At 40.1% G+C, this 13083-nt stretch overlaps 1 protein-coding gene and 1 non-coding gene across 2 annotated transcripts; one reads left to right on the plus strand and one right to left on the minus strand.

The window, feature by feature from the left end:
• Positions 1–3014: 3014 nt before the first annotated feature.
• On the plus strand, positions 3015–10899 carry exosc9 (exosome component 9). The gene is made up of 12 exons (XM_053619595.1): positions 3015–3167; positions 3866–3960; positions 4990–5109; positions 5418–5520; positions 5679–5816; positions 6077–6159; positions 6327–6459; positions 7004–7092; positions 7658–7804; positions 7959–8092; positions 9992–10055; positions 10487–10899. Exons 1-12 carry the CDS (start codon positions 3102–3104, stop codon positions 10500–10502), a joined length of 1188 nt encoding a protein of 395 aa, XP_053475570.1. The 5' UTR covers positions 3015–3101; the 3' UTR covers positions 10503–10899.
• A 1870-nt stretch (positions 10900–12769) lies between these two features.
• Positions 12770–12843, minus strand: trnai-aau (transfer RNA isoleucine (anticodon AAU)). Its single transcript has one exon. It is a non-coding gene; the product is annotated as a tRNA-Ile (tRNA).
• Positions 12844–13083: the final 240 nt, after the last annotated feature.

Consider the following 13083-nt stretch of genomic DNA (forward strand, 5'->3'; position numbering starts at 1 on the left):
CTTGCAGTGATCGTTGTTTATTAACTTTGTGGATATTTTTTAGCAGTTAGGTGATTTTACCTATTACGCAGAGGGAGTTTGATCGATCTCTCGGATCGTCCAGGATGCAAGGATATGGTGGAAGAATAGGAAAAGCGCTGCTCTGGATAAACTTGACCTGAACTCCAAAGGGATGACTGGAAGAACCGAGGTCCGAAGCGAAGCTGGCCGTACCCATCAGGTGCTGTGGCTCACAGGCTGCAGAGTCCAAGCAGGAGAAATCCATCGTAGAGGGAAAGTCACACACTTTCTGCTCCTTTGGTTTAGAGTGGTGCTTTTAAATGTCACCTGCTTTGTGACCCCCCCCCCCTTCCTTCCAGCACAGTGTTTGCATGACAAAAAGCTCACAGCAGCAACCAGCCTTCTCCATCACTGCGGGAAACTAATCAAAAATGTCTTCTTACTTATTAGTAAGACCCTTTTTTGTTACATCAAGACTCATGGCACTGTCCTTCACTATAATTTAATATTTATATGTATTGTGATTTATTGTGACCTTGAATGGTCGATCAGATTGGCAGCTATGGATACTGAAATGAGACTTTTATTATTATTATTATTAGTAGTAGTAGTAGTAGTAGTAGCAGTATTGTTGTTGTTATTATTATTATTATTATTATTATTAGTAGTAGTAGTAGTAGTAGTAGCAGTAGTAGTAGTAGTACCCTGCGATGGATTGGCACCCTGTCCAGGGTGTACCCCGCCTTGTACCCGCTGCTCCCTGGGATAGGCTCCAGGTTCACCGTGACTCTGTAGGATAAGCGGTATAGAAGATGGATGAATGGATTATTATTAGTAGTAGTACTAGTAGTATTAGTAGTAGTATTGTTGTTATTATTATTATTATTATTATTATTATTATTATTATTATTAGTAGTAGTAGTAGTAGTAGTAGTAGTATTGTTGTTGTTGTTATTATTATTATTGTTATTATTATTATTATTATTATTATTAGTAGTAGTAGTAGTAGTAGTAGTACCCTGCGATGGATTGGCACCCTGTCCTGGGTGTACCCCGCCTTGTACCCGCTGCTCCCTGGGATAGGCTCCAGGTTCACCGTGACTCTGTAGGATAAGCGGTATAGAAGATGGATGAATTGATTATTATTATTATTATTATTATTATTATTAGTAGTAGTAGTAGTAGTAGTAATTTAATGACCAACTCAACTACATTTTGCATTTTGCATGTTGAGACATACAGTACTGTGCAAAAGTCTTGGCACATACAAAGAAGTGCTGTGAGGCAATGATGCCTTCAAAAATTATATATAAATGTTTCTAAATTAAAATAAGCAAAGCCAATATTTGGTGTGACAACCTTTTGTTAAAAAATATTATCAGTAGTCTCAGGTACAATTTGTGCAGTTTTATAAAGAACTTATAAAGTTTTAAGTAAAGCTTATAAAGCTAGTAAGTTTTACTGAGCGTCTTGGAGAATCTGCCACAGTTCTTCTGCAGATTCTGACTGTCACATTTGCCTCCTCTTCTTCTTCTTCTTCTTCTTCTTCTTCTTCTTCTTCTTCTTCTTCTTCTTTGCATAAAAAACCCAGCAGTTTTTTATGCAAAATTGTTGTTGTTTTTTTTTTTTGTCATAAAAATGTAATATGTCGCTTTCTTTACTGACATACAAACATTTTTCCTTAACATTTCATTTTGTGATGCAACGGAAATATAAAATGTTTTTGTACTGACTCAATAATGTAGAAGTCATAAAATGAGCATCTATAACAAATCTACAAACAAACAAACAAGCAAACAAACAAATAAATAAATAAATAACAGTGTGCCTAATTTGTTTTCACAGAACTGTATGTACAATGAAATGCTTATGGTGAGTCTCGGGTAAATTGCTGAAGTGTAAAAGACTATACAGTACACACACACACACACACACACACACACACACACAATTATTTGTGTATATAACTATATATTTATTAATGTGACATGCACACATTATATTTCAAGCCTACTTCTCGTTTAGTATAAATATATTTATATGTTGTATCTTAATTATTAGCTATGTTTTTTTTCTATCCATATTTTTTATTTCAGCTGTTTGCTATATGTAAGATGAATGATACTAAACAGTCAATTAAGATGATTGATGATTGACCTCAAAGTGCCTGCATCCGGCCATGTTATCCATCATAACGCTCATATGAGAGGCTCGAGCTGGGCGTTATAAAGCTCACAATAACCACCATTGTGAGGTGTAAAACCGGAGGCTGGAGTCTGGTTTAAAAAGGACATCTGCCTAAATGCTAATTCTGCCCACGGACAATCAGAGGTCATAAAACAACATGAATGGATAAAAAGATAATGTTGTGCCTTTCCATTCAGCTCATAAACTGAGGTTATGATTCATGAAAATAACCTGCAGGCTGGTGATTAATGATGTCTGATTATAAACAATGAATTATACATAAATCGGGTTTGTCTGATTTTTCCCTTTGGAAAATGCTCTACATTGACTGTAAGTACCTACAATATAGAAGCACTATATAAGTAGCTATAATGGTTATAATTGACAATAATGATTTATTCATCTATATGCTTTGGTTGTATACAGACTCAGAAAAGCTCCATGAATTAAAATCATCTTTTGAGACGCCATGTTTATTCAGTTCATATTTAATGCAGCAAGTCTGCATGTACAGCAAAATATGCTATACATTTTTAGGGGCCATGTTAATTCCGTCAATGTTTTCCATCATGGATCAAACTGTTATGGCTCCCTGAAATCACACATTTCACAGCTCAGCGTCTTTCAGTCAAACAAACCGTCGTATTAATATGACACATCTCTGCTATTACAATACGCTATAGGTGTAATACGTTTTAACAAATAACGATCCGAATGTGGGCTCTTATAATATATAATGAGGGATTCTTGGGCTAAAAGAAAGCAGACGCCTGAACTGACGTCATTACTGCGCGCCATTGTTTTGCCTTGCTGTCGTCATTAAATCGCGCAGGAGGCTACTCATGCTTAGTAGAGGGACGTAAGCGACATATTTTATAAACGATATATACATTTGCTTCATTCGAGCCGCAAATATGCGAGAAACTCCTTTATCAAACTGCGAGAGAGTCTTTCTTCTTAAATCTATCGAGGCAAAAAAGGTAAAAAATAAATGAATACAATACAACTTTGCGTGGGTTTTCGCATAGTGACAGCAGTTAACGGAATTTTCTCGCTAGCTAACCGGCTTAGCTCTGAACATAAACCTAGTCCCAAATGGCCTCGTGCTCCCTATATAAGCGCACTACATAGGGCATGAAATAACAGCTTTCACACTCTGTTTAGTGCCCTAGGTGTTCAATGGGGAGTCGATTGAGATTCTGTTTATAATAGACAAGAGTAATGGTTTTCAGAAAGTTTTGTGATTGTCTAATTTTGTTAAATTGTTTTGTAACTATTATCAAAGTTATGAACTTATGATGGCTTATGAACAATATCAACAGTTTTACTTTATTGAATTTTATTTCAATTAAAGTTGAGAAATGTAAAAAAAAAAAAAAAAAATTGTGTACAGATATTATTGTACACGTTTAAGTAATATACCTAATTTTTGAGTAGTTTGTTTGTAAAAAAAATTAAAAAATTAAATTAAAAAAAAGTTTTTAACATTTTTACATTCTGTAAATTTTTTATTTGTTTTTGTTTATATTAGAGTGAATGGGGTCCCTGAATATAAAAATGTTGTAAATTGACTTACTTTGTAAATCGTCTTTATGGAAAAAAAAAAATACACCAAAATGCGAATGAATGAAAAAGTCAGTAAAATTTTATTTATTTATTTATTTTGGTCTGGATTTAGCGCTTGGATGGAAGGCAAACCTACGACTACCGCAATATAAAAATCACATTTGGGACAGACTACGGCTGCTGTACGGTCTGTCTGGGGAAAACGAGGTGATGTACTGCGGCAGACATTTGCTTGTGAACTATATACAACAACCGAGTAGCTACAGTCCGTTTATATCTCTGTATATGGTGTATAAAGAGCGTTGATGCATGTACAGTTGAGGTCATAAGTTTACATGTCTTGCAGAATCTGTAAAATGTTAATCATTTTTTTTAAATACTAAGTGCAATCATAAAAATAGCATTTTGTTTTTTTTTTCTTTAGTACTGCCCTGAATAAGCTATTTGACATAACACTTTAACATACTGTATAGTCCACAAGGTGCAATAATAACTGAATTTACACATGAACCAGTTCAAAAGTTTACATACATACGCTTGATTCTTAATGTGTGTCTGTTCTTCAGAAAAATCCACCAGGTTCTGCATATTTGACCCCCTTCAGTACTAAAAAAGGGGGGGGGGGAATAAGATCTTTAAACAAAATAAAAATTTACAGCGATCATCCTGTTAAAGTTTACACCTCCCTGGCCCTTAGTGTACCGTGTTGCCTTCATGAGCATCAGTGAACGTTTGCACCTTTTGTAATAGTCGTGTACGAATCCTTCAGTCGGCCTCAGTGTGAAAAGACGGATCTGGATATTATAAAGCCGCTGTTGGAAAGGGCTCAAACATGCAGAAGATGCTGGAAAAGTAAAGAAAGTGCAGGACCTGGAGGATTTTTCTGAAGAACAGTGGGCAGTTTAACTGCTCAGGACAAACAAGGGACTCATGAACAACTCTCACAAAACATAAGAACAGTCGTTGATCATCCAGGTAACAACACACAGGATTAAGAATCGAGCGTATGTAAATATCTGAACTGGTTCATTTGTGTAAATTCAGTTATTATTGTGTCTTGTGGACTATACAGTATGTAAACATCTATTATGTGAAATCGCTTTTTCAGAACAGAGCTAAATAATAATAATAAAAAAAACTAAATGCATACATTTTTATGATTGCTCTTTATTTGGCATATAAACTTATGACTTCAACTGTATTTTTGTGTGTATTTGTGTGTGTGTCTCCCCTCAGAGTGTTGGCTCAGGTGTCATGTGAGTTGGTCCCACCAAAAGATGCACGTCCCACCGAGGGCCTCATGTTTTTTAACTTGGAGCTTTCTCCAATGGCGTCGCCCGGCTTTCAGTCCAACCGGTACGTCACTTCAGCATGAAAATGACTACGCGCGCATGCTCGTAAATGTATCCTAAACTGCGTTCGTTCTTGTAGAAATGTCGTAGAGTTGATTATAAGTATATGATCATTATAAGTTGCTTTTCAGTTGAATTTGGGGAAATCACTTGAACAATAGTTGTGTTGAACTATTTCATTTGCTTTTGTTTGTTCGTTGCAAACAGCCGAAAGTCTGTACATTTTGACAATAAACCCGATTTGCAATGGGGGTTGAATCATTTCGATTGCAGCTGCATGTTTGGCGCTCACCATTGTGTCGTCTCTTGTAGGCAGTCGGAGTTGTTAGTGACACTGAACAGGCAGCTGGAGAGATGTCTCAGGAACTCCAGATGCATCGACACGGAGTCTCTGTGCGTCATCTCAGGAGAAAAGGTGACGCGTGCAGCGATTTTATTTCGGTCAGGGCCGTCTTCACGTATTTCACATTGACACTACGGTGTATCATGGCACGTTGAACCCTGTCGAAAGCGTGGTCCCGATCGGTCGACGTTGGTTAACCGCGATCGTCATGTTCTCGATTCGATCGGCAGGTGTGGCAGATTCGAGTGGACGTTCACGTTCTGAACCATGACGGGAATTTGATGGACGCAGCGAGCGTTGCGGCCATATCGGCCCTGAGTCACTTCAAAAGGCCAGAGGTCGCCATCCAGGGCCGAGACGTCACTGTGGTGAGTGTGAACGTATTCTAGTTTTATAAGAAATTGTCGAATCGGTTGAGTATATATTTAACCAGTCAGGACTGCAATATTTTATAACGCTTCATAATACCATAAAGTCATCGGAGAAGCTTCTTCAGTATCTGCTGAACTTTCTCAGCATTTCAACACTGTGTAATAAACACCTGCGATGTCTGAGAGAAGTAGCGACACGTCAAGATGAGTCTTACTGCTGTTACACTGGATGACTGAGATGTTGTGTGTGTGTTTAGTTCAGTCCGGAAGAGCGGGATCCAGTTCCGCTGAGTGTTTACCACATGCCCATTTGTGTGAGCTTCGCGTTCTTCCAGCAGGGGTAAAAAAAAAAAAGATTTCTGTGTTTTTGGTCACGATAAATTGTAACTTTGTATTTTTCTTCCTAGTGTTTTCATCACACGTAAGAATTTATAGACGTTTCAATCTGTATCGTGTAGATGTGCAGATGGTTAAACATGTCCTCGTCCTTGCCGTTTTGTCCTGCAGCACGTATCTGCTGGTGGATCCGTGTGAGAAAGAGGAGCAGGTCATGGACGGTCTGTTGGTCATAGCCATGAACAAACACAGAGAGATCTGCTTCATTCAGTCCAGCGGAGGCATCATGCTACTCAAAGACCAGGTAGAGGAGGGGTGTGTGTGTGTGTGTGTGTGTGTGTGTGTGTGTGTGTGTGTGTGGAGTGTGAGTGTGAGAGATAGAGAGAGAAAGAGATATGGAGGTAAGGACAGATGAACTGAGAGATAGATGAACAGGGGGGACCAAAATGACAGAGTGAGAGAGGGAAGGATGAACAGAGAGCGAGAGAGGGACAGATGGACAGACGGGGAGAGAGGGAGGGAATATTGACTGACAGAGATAAAGGGAGAGAGAAAGATGGATGGACAGAGGGAGAGAGAGGGAGGGCGGGAGAACTGATTGACAGAGAGAGGGAGGGGGACTGACTGACAGAGAGAGAGGGAAAACTGACTGACAGAGAGAGGGAGGGAGGGACGGATGGATGGACGGATGGACAGACCGAGAGAGAGAGAGACAGACTGAGGGAGAAAGAGGAATGGATGGAGGGAGAGAGGGACAAATGTTTGAATGTTTGAGACTATTAACTTAATATATGGTTTTGATACCTAGTTTAGGCTTTGAAATTGTGTGTGTGTGTGTGTGTATGTAGGTTCTGAGGTGCAGCAAAATAGCCAGTGTGAAAGTGTCAGAAATCACTGAGCTCATCTCTAAAGCCTTGGAAAATGACAGACGAGTCAGGTAAAGTAAAGGTGTGTGTGTGTGTGTGTGTGTGTGTGAGTGAGAGGCTGTTATAACCTGCTATTTGAGTACAGGAATCCACCACCTCCTATAATCGCTGTTTGCGAGAACTGACAATGTGTCATTTTCAATTTGCCTTTTGTTCAACTTGTTGTTCGACACCATTCTGTGACAAGCTGTGATTTATTTTCCTCGCTTCAAGAGAGAGGAAAAAACGAGAGTCTGGCGAGAGGACGTCTGTTTATAGCTGGTAGCGATCGGAGGTGTCATTCTTTAATTGAACAAAATTGTAATGGTTGGAAATCGCAGGGTGGTATATGAGCAATAAAACCCTTTCTGCCACCCTTGTTGATGATTTTCCAACAACAGCATGCCCCAAACTGTTCCATTTCTCATATCTTAATTAAAAATAAGTCAATAAATAAATAAATAGTAAGCCGACAGTCACCTGCACGATTTTCCCGCTTGCATTTGTACTGAACTAAACTAAACTAAGCCCTGCTTGTTGAACGCATTGAAAGTTAAAGATTCGAATCCTAATTTTCGTTCTCTTTTTAACCAATAGGAAAGAAGGCGGGAAGTTCGGCTTCGCGGAGTCCGTAGCTAAGGAGCGAATCACGGTCCTGACGAGAGAGGAAGCTCCGCTGGAGATGACGGACGTCCAGGCGACGGCTGATGAAATCATCAGCAAAGCGGACGCTCCTCCTGAAGTGTATCTTTATCAGATTTATAGACTGAATCAGAGAATCTTCTTTTGGGTTATTTAAAAAAACAAAACAAAAAAAACAACGAATAGCAAAGACGGAAGCAGTTTATCTTATCGTTTGATTGACTGAAGTGTCTAGTCTCCTTGACACTTTGATCAGTGTGCCCTCCCCTGTCATTGTTGCCACGGGAACTGGGCAAGTGGGGGAGGGGCTACAGAACACGTGGGGTTTGGAAGACGATGACGACGAGGAAGAGGAAATGTCTGATCTAACTGAGCGAGAGAAGAAGAAAGGTACTGTGTCTGTTATAAGGTACATCTGTTATAAGCTAATCAAACTAGCAGAGTGACGGACGATCCATATTAGGGATGCAGCGATACAGACACAGGTATCATAGCAACTTTCATAAAACTGTGCTGATCCCACCATTCGATACCATGTGATACCGTACGATTTAAGCCCAGTATATGTTGCCTTGCTAATGAACAGACGACAGGAATTGACCGTGATTGCTTGATTAGGGGTCGAAGCAAAGCATTCTGAAAACTTACAATACAGCTAACCTGATAAAACATCTTATAACATTTTAAACATCATCCTTAATAAAGTGTACGAGGAAGGCCGATCTAAGCGTGCAAAGCAGTGTTCGTGAGTATGGTCGTTAAAAATGAGTGAAAGAAACGTATTCATACGTGTAGGGAAGTGAAATTAGCATGCAGAGAGCACTTGTACACAGATCAGCCATAACATTAAAACCACCTGCCTAATATTACGTAGGTTCCTCTTGTGCCACCAAAACAACTCTGCCCTGTCGAGACTCCACAAGACCTCTGAAGGTGTGCTGTGGTATCTGGCACCAAGACGTTAGCAGCAGATCTTTTAAGTCCTGTAATTTACGAGGTCGGGCCACAATGGATCGGACTTGTTTGTCCAGAACATCTTACAGACGCTCGATCGGATTGAGATCTGGGAATTCGGAGGCCACCTTGAACTCTTTGTCATGTTCCTCAAACCGTTCCTGAACAAATTTTTTGGAGTGTAACAGGCGCATTATCCTGCTGAAAGAGGCCACTGCCATTAGGGAATACCGTTGACATGAAGGGATGTACTTGGTCTGCAACAATGTTTAGGTAGGTGGTACGTGTCAAAGTAACATCCACATGAATGCCAGGACTCAAGGTTTCCCAGCAGAACATTACCCAGAGAATCACACTTCCATCGCTGGCTCGCCTTCTTCCCATAGTGCATCCTGGTGACCTCTCTTCCCCTAGTAACCGACACACACACACACACACACACACACACACACACAGCCTCCACATGATGTAAAAGAAAACGTGATTCATCGGACAAGCCACCTTCGTCCATTGCTTCCATGGTCCAGTTCTGATGCTCACGTGCCCCTTGTAGAGGCTTTTGGAGATTGACAGGGGTCAGCATGGGCACTCTGACCATTCTGCAGCTACGCAGCTCCACACACAGCAAACTGTGATGCACTGTGTGTTCTGACTCCTTTCTGTCAGAGCCAGCATGAACTTTTTCACCAATTTGTGCTACAGTAGCTCTTCTGTGGGATCCGACCAGGTGTCCTCTCTCTAGCCTTCTCTCTCCACATCAATGAGCCTTGAGCGCCCATGACCTGGTTCTGTCGCTGGTTCACCAGTTGTCCTTCCTTGGACCACTTTTGGTAGGTACTAATCAGTGCATGTTGGGAACACCCCACAAGACCTGCTGTTTCGGAGATGCTCTGACCCGGTCGTCTAACCAGCACAATTTGGCCCTTGCCAAAGTCGCTCAAGTCCTTACACTTGCCCACTTTTCCTGCTTCCAACACATCAACCTAATATATCCCACCCCTTGGCAGGTATCATTGTAACGAGATAATCAATGCTATTCACTTCACCCGTCAGTGGTTTTAATGTTATGTCTATATATGATTGGTGTATGTGCACATGTCCTTTCTTGTGCACTCGTTTGACTTCTTTTGATATCAGTATTATTTTGATATTGACAAACACCAAAATACATGTACTCGTACTCTGTGTGGAAACAATGGTGTTGAATGAATGCCCAGTCTTTTATTTTATTTCAGTATTGCTGAAATTTCTAAAAGACCGCAGTACAAGACAGTCCAGAACCGACTTAATGTTTTTATTTATTCTGTATACCTTAGTGTTTGTTTTGTCTTGCAGATGAAGTGATGGTCATCTCAGACAGTGAAGAAGAAGAAGTTGTGATTTTGAATCAAGCAGGCCAGTAAGTATACAGTTTGCCTTCAGTTCAGTAGGATATGTCCGTCTGTTACACTATATTAAAAGAAAACCTCCACCCTGAAACACATTAAATGGGATTCTGGTACGAACGCTGCATTCCGGTGAAAATTCAAAGTGGTAATTACATCGTTGTCAAACTCTGCGATATCGACCTACAAAGTGAACTATATTTCAGTGTTATATATTTAACCAACTAATGTACAATTTAATCCTCATCCACAGTAATATAAAGTAGTGAAGCGATCTTTTATTTACTCTTTATGGTATGAGTGGCCATGTTGACATTCCAATTCGAAGGGGGTGTTTTCTTTAGTTATACCTAGTTGGAGGTCAGAAATTCTGAGGTGGATATATTTTCAAGTGCTCATTTTAAGTGTAAACTAATGAATTTGTTTTCTTTCACACAAAATCCAGAAGCAAACGCTCGTAAGCCTGAAGAGGAAAACTGAAAGAAAGAAGCCCGTTCCCCGTGTTTGTAACCTCTTAGATTCCAACTCAGTGTTTCCAGCCTCTCAGGAACTCAAGAATAACAACAAGAAGCTGGCTTTCTCTTCAGTATCTTCTAGACTGATCAAATTGATCGTTTCTTGTGTATCAAAACATTAAGAGTTAAATAAATGTTTCCTTTTTTTTTTAATTAAAACTGTTTGATTCACTGTATGCGGGATGGTTTTGCTTTGGGGAACACAAACATAATACACTGGAAATGTATCTGAATACTGTCAATAACAAATGTTAGAGCAATAATAATAACAATAATAATAAAATATATTTAATTATTAAATATGCCACGTGCCCAGACACGGTGAGCCGAACTTTCACAGACGCACTACAATTGTTGCATAAGCAATGACAGGAAAGCAGAGCCATAACCATAGGCAAAGGGATTCAAGACTTTTAGTTTCCACACATTTGCCAGTCTGTTATGGGAGAATGTTTTTGAATATCAGAGTTCCTTTGATAACATTTGTTTAGACAGGTCTCACGACGTTGTATGCCAAATCTGGTGATGATTGGACATAATTTGTAGGAGGGCTAGTGGGGGGGGGAAACAACAAAGTTTTTGAAAATATCCAAGATGGTCGACAGGAAGTACACTTGGATTTCAGATGTTGGGGTGTGTGCACTTCAGCATACTCCAGGGAATTATAGGAAAAATGACCTGGGAATTTCACAAAGTTCTTCAGACAGTTTAAGAGGAACAAATGAAAGTTGTTACAGTTCTTGACCACAAGGTGGCACAGTCACGAAACATCTTGGGTTCGTGCAGGACATGGTCCTGAAGTTACTCATCAAGTTTAATGTAGATGCATTGCTGAGATACACCTTCAGATCCTGTTTTTTTTTTTCTTACAAGAGAACGGTTTTGAATATCAAGGTTCCTTTGATAGGTTTGTTCAGACAGGTCTCAAGATGATGTGAGCCAAATTTGGTGCAGATTGGGAAAAATTTGGAGGAGGAATAATAAAAAAATTCCAGTTAGATGTAAGCATTTTTAGCATGTTATTGTAAATTTTGCCCAGTAGGTGGCGGTGTCATGAAATTTGTTACATAGCCTCAAATCAGATTGGACAAAATTTGTAGGAGGAATAATGAAAAAAAAATTCAGTTTTTGAAAAAATCCAAGATGGGGGGAATTCTAATGAGGCTGTACCTTCACTCTTCCATTGTAGAAAAGTGAAGCCGCCAGTGTCCCAATATGACGCTGACATCTTGGAGCCTGAGTCTGCACAGTAATGAGCGTGAAGTCGAGCTGCGGTATCAAGGTCCCGCTCACACTCCCGCAGAATCAATCGCAAGCACTGAACTTTTCCGACTCATTATGTCAGTGTGAAATAAACAGTTATGGAAATGTAGAAATTAAGATTAAAGCTCAAATCTCCTCCCGAAGATCCTGAAAAAAGTACATCGGTGCCTCAGTGACTACTTTGCTCAGACAAGCTGTCAATCATGACATCACACCCCCCAGACAACAAAATTTCTGTGGCCCAGATCCGGCCCACATCTGAGACTTTCATCTGGCCCACATACCGTGTGGAATGATTGCATTTGGGCGGTCTGCTCCTGTTTGCCAGATTAGGGCCACAAGCATGCCATAGGAATGTCACATATGCAACATTTTTGCCAAAGGTGGCCCACATTTGTTTTGTGATATTTGGACCAATGAGCACCGCATCATTGCCTAAAAAGTCCCACTTGTGAGTTGGGATATTTGGGCCATATTTGCTATTTCACATGGGGGCCACCTCAGGCTCGTATCCATTTTGTCCAGGCCAGAAGAAGGCCAGCAGTGCTGCATCACTGCCTGAAGTGGCCCAGATCCGGATGCTATCTGGGCCCTGTTTTTATAGCATCAAATAACTCACTAAAATCAAACTTATTTAACAAAACAAACACTTGAACTTGCATCAGCGTGATAAAAACGACTTAAAATGACAGAAACCGTCTTTGGAAAAAAAATTTTGAAGTGTAATTTGATTGTTTAGTTTGTCTCACGTCCCATTAGGTTACATGGAGAGGGTGGGGTTTATGACCTAGGCCCAAATTTGACCCAATGGTGGCGCTAGAGTGTTGGCAGCACTTGGCCCAAATTTGTTCAGAATGTTCTTTAGGTCCGCTCTGTAAAAGTGCTACTTAGGACGAAAGAAAGTTTATTATAATTATTTTTTAAAAATAATAATTAAAAAAAAAAGCTCATGGCCCGTACGGGGATCGAACCCGCGACCTTGGCGTTATTAGCACCACGCTCTAACCAACTGAGCTAACCGGCCGTTAACACGTTCATTATATCAGTATATAAAAACACACGACCTAAAAATTCGCATATTCGCGCTAACATTTAATAAAGGGATGCTCTGGTACTGAAACAGCGTTTAGTTGAATTCGTATTCTGTGTGTATTTGTAGTAATTTTTGATTTGGATGAATTAGGCGCGCTCCTTTTTTTTTCCTCGGGAGTGAGCGGCGCGTTCACTTGACAGCACACGAAGGCGGCGCGTTCACGACAGTCGA

The sequence above is a fragment of the Ictalurus furcatus genome, chromosome 29 (genome assembly GCF_023375685.1).
Source record: "Ictalurus furcatus strain D&B chromosome 29, Billie_1.0, whole genome shotgun sequence".
In the NCBI taxonomy this organism is placed as follows: domain Eukaryota; kingdom Metazoa; phylum Chordata; class Actinopteri; order Siluriformes; family Ictaluridae; genus Ictalurus; species Ictalurus furcatus.

Excerpts from the sequence above, each read along its gene's own strand:
- exosc9 (XM_053619595.1), top strand. The coding sequence starts at position 3,102 with ATGCGAGAAACTCCTTTATCAAACTGCGAGAGAGTCTTTCTTCTTAAA. Across the intron at positions 3,961-4,989 it reads GTCTGTCTGGGGAAAACGAG|AGTGTTGGCTCAGGTGTCAT; the intron begins GTGATGTACTGC and ends GTCTCCCCTCAG. Across the intron at positions 5,521-5,678 it reads GCGTCATCTCAGGAGAAAAG|GTGTGGCAGATTCGAGTGGA; the intron begins GTGACGCGTGCA and ends TTCGATCGGCAG.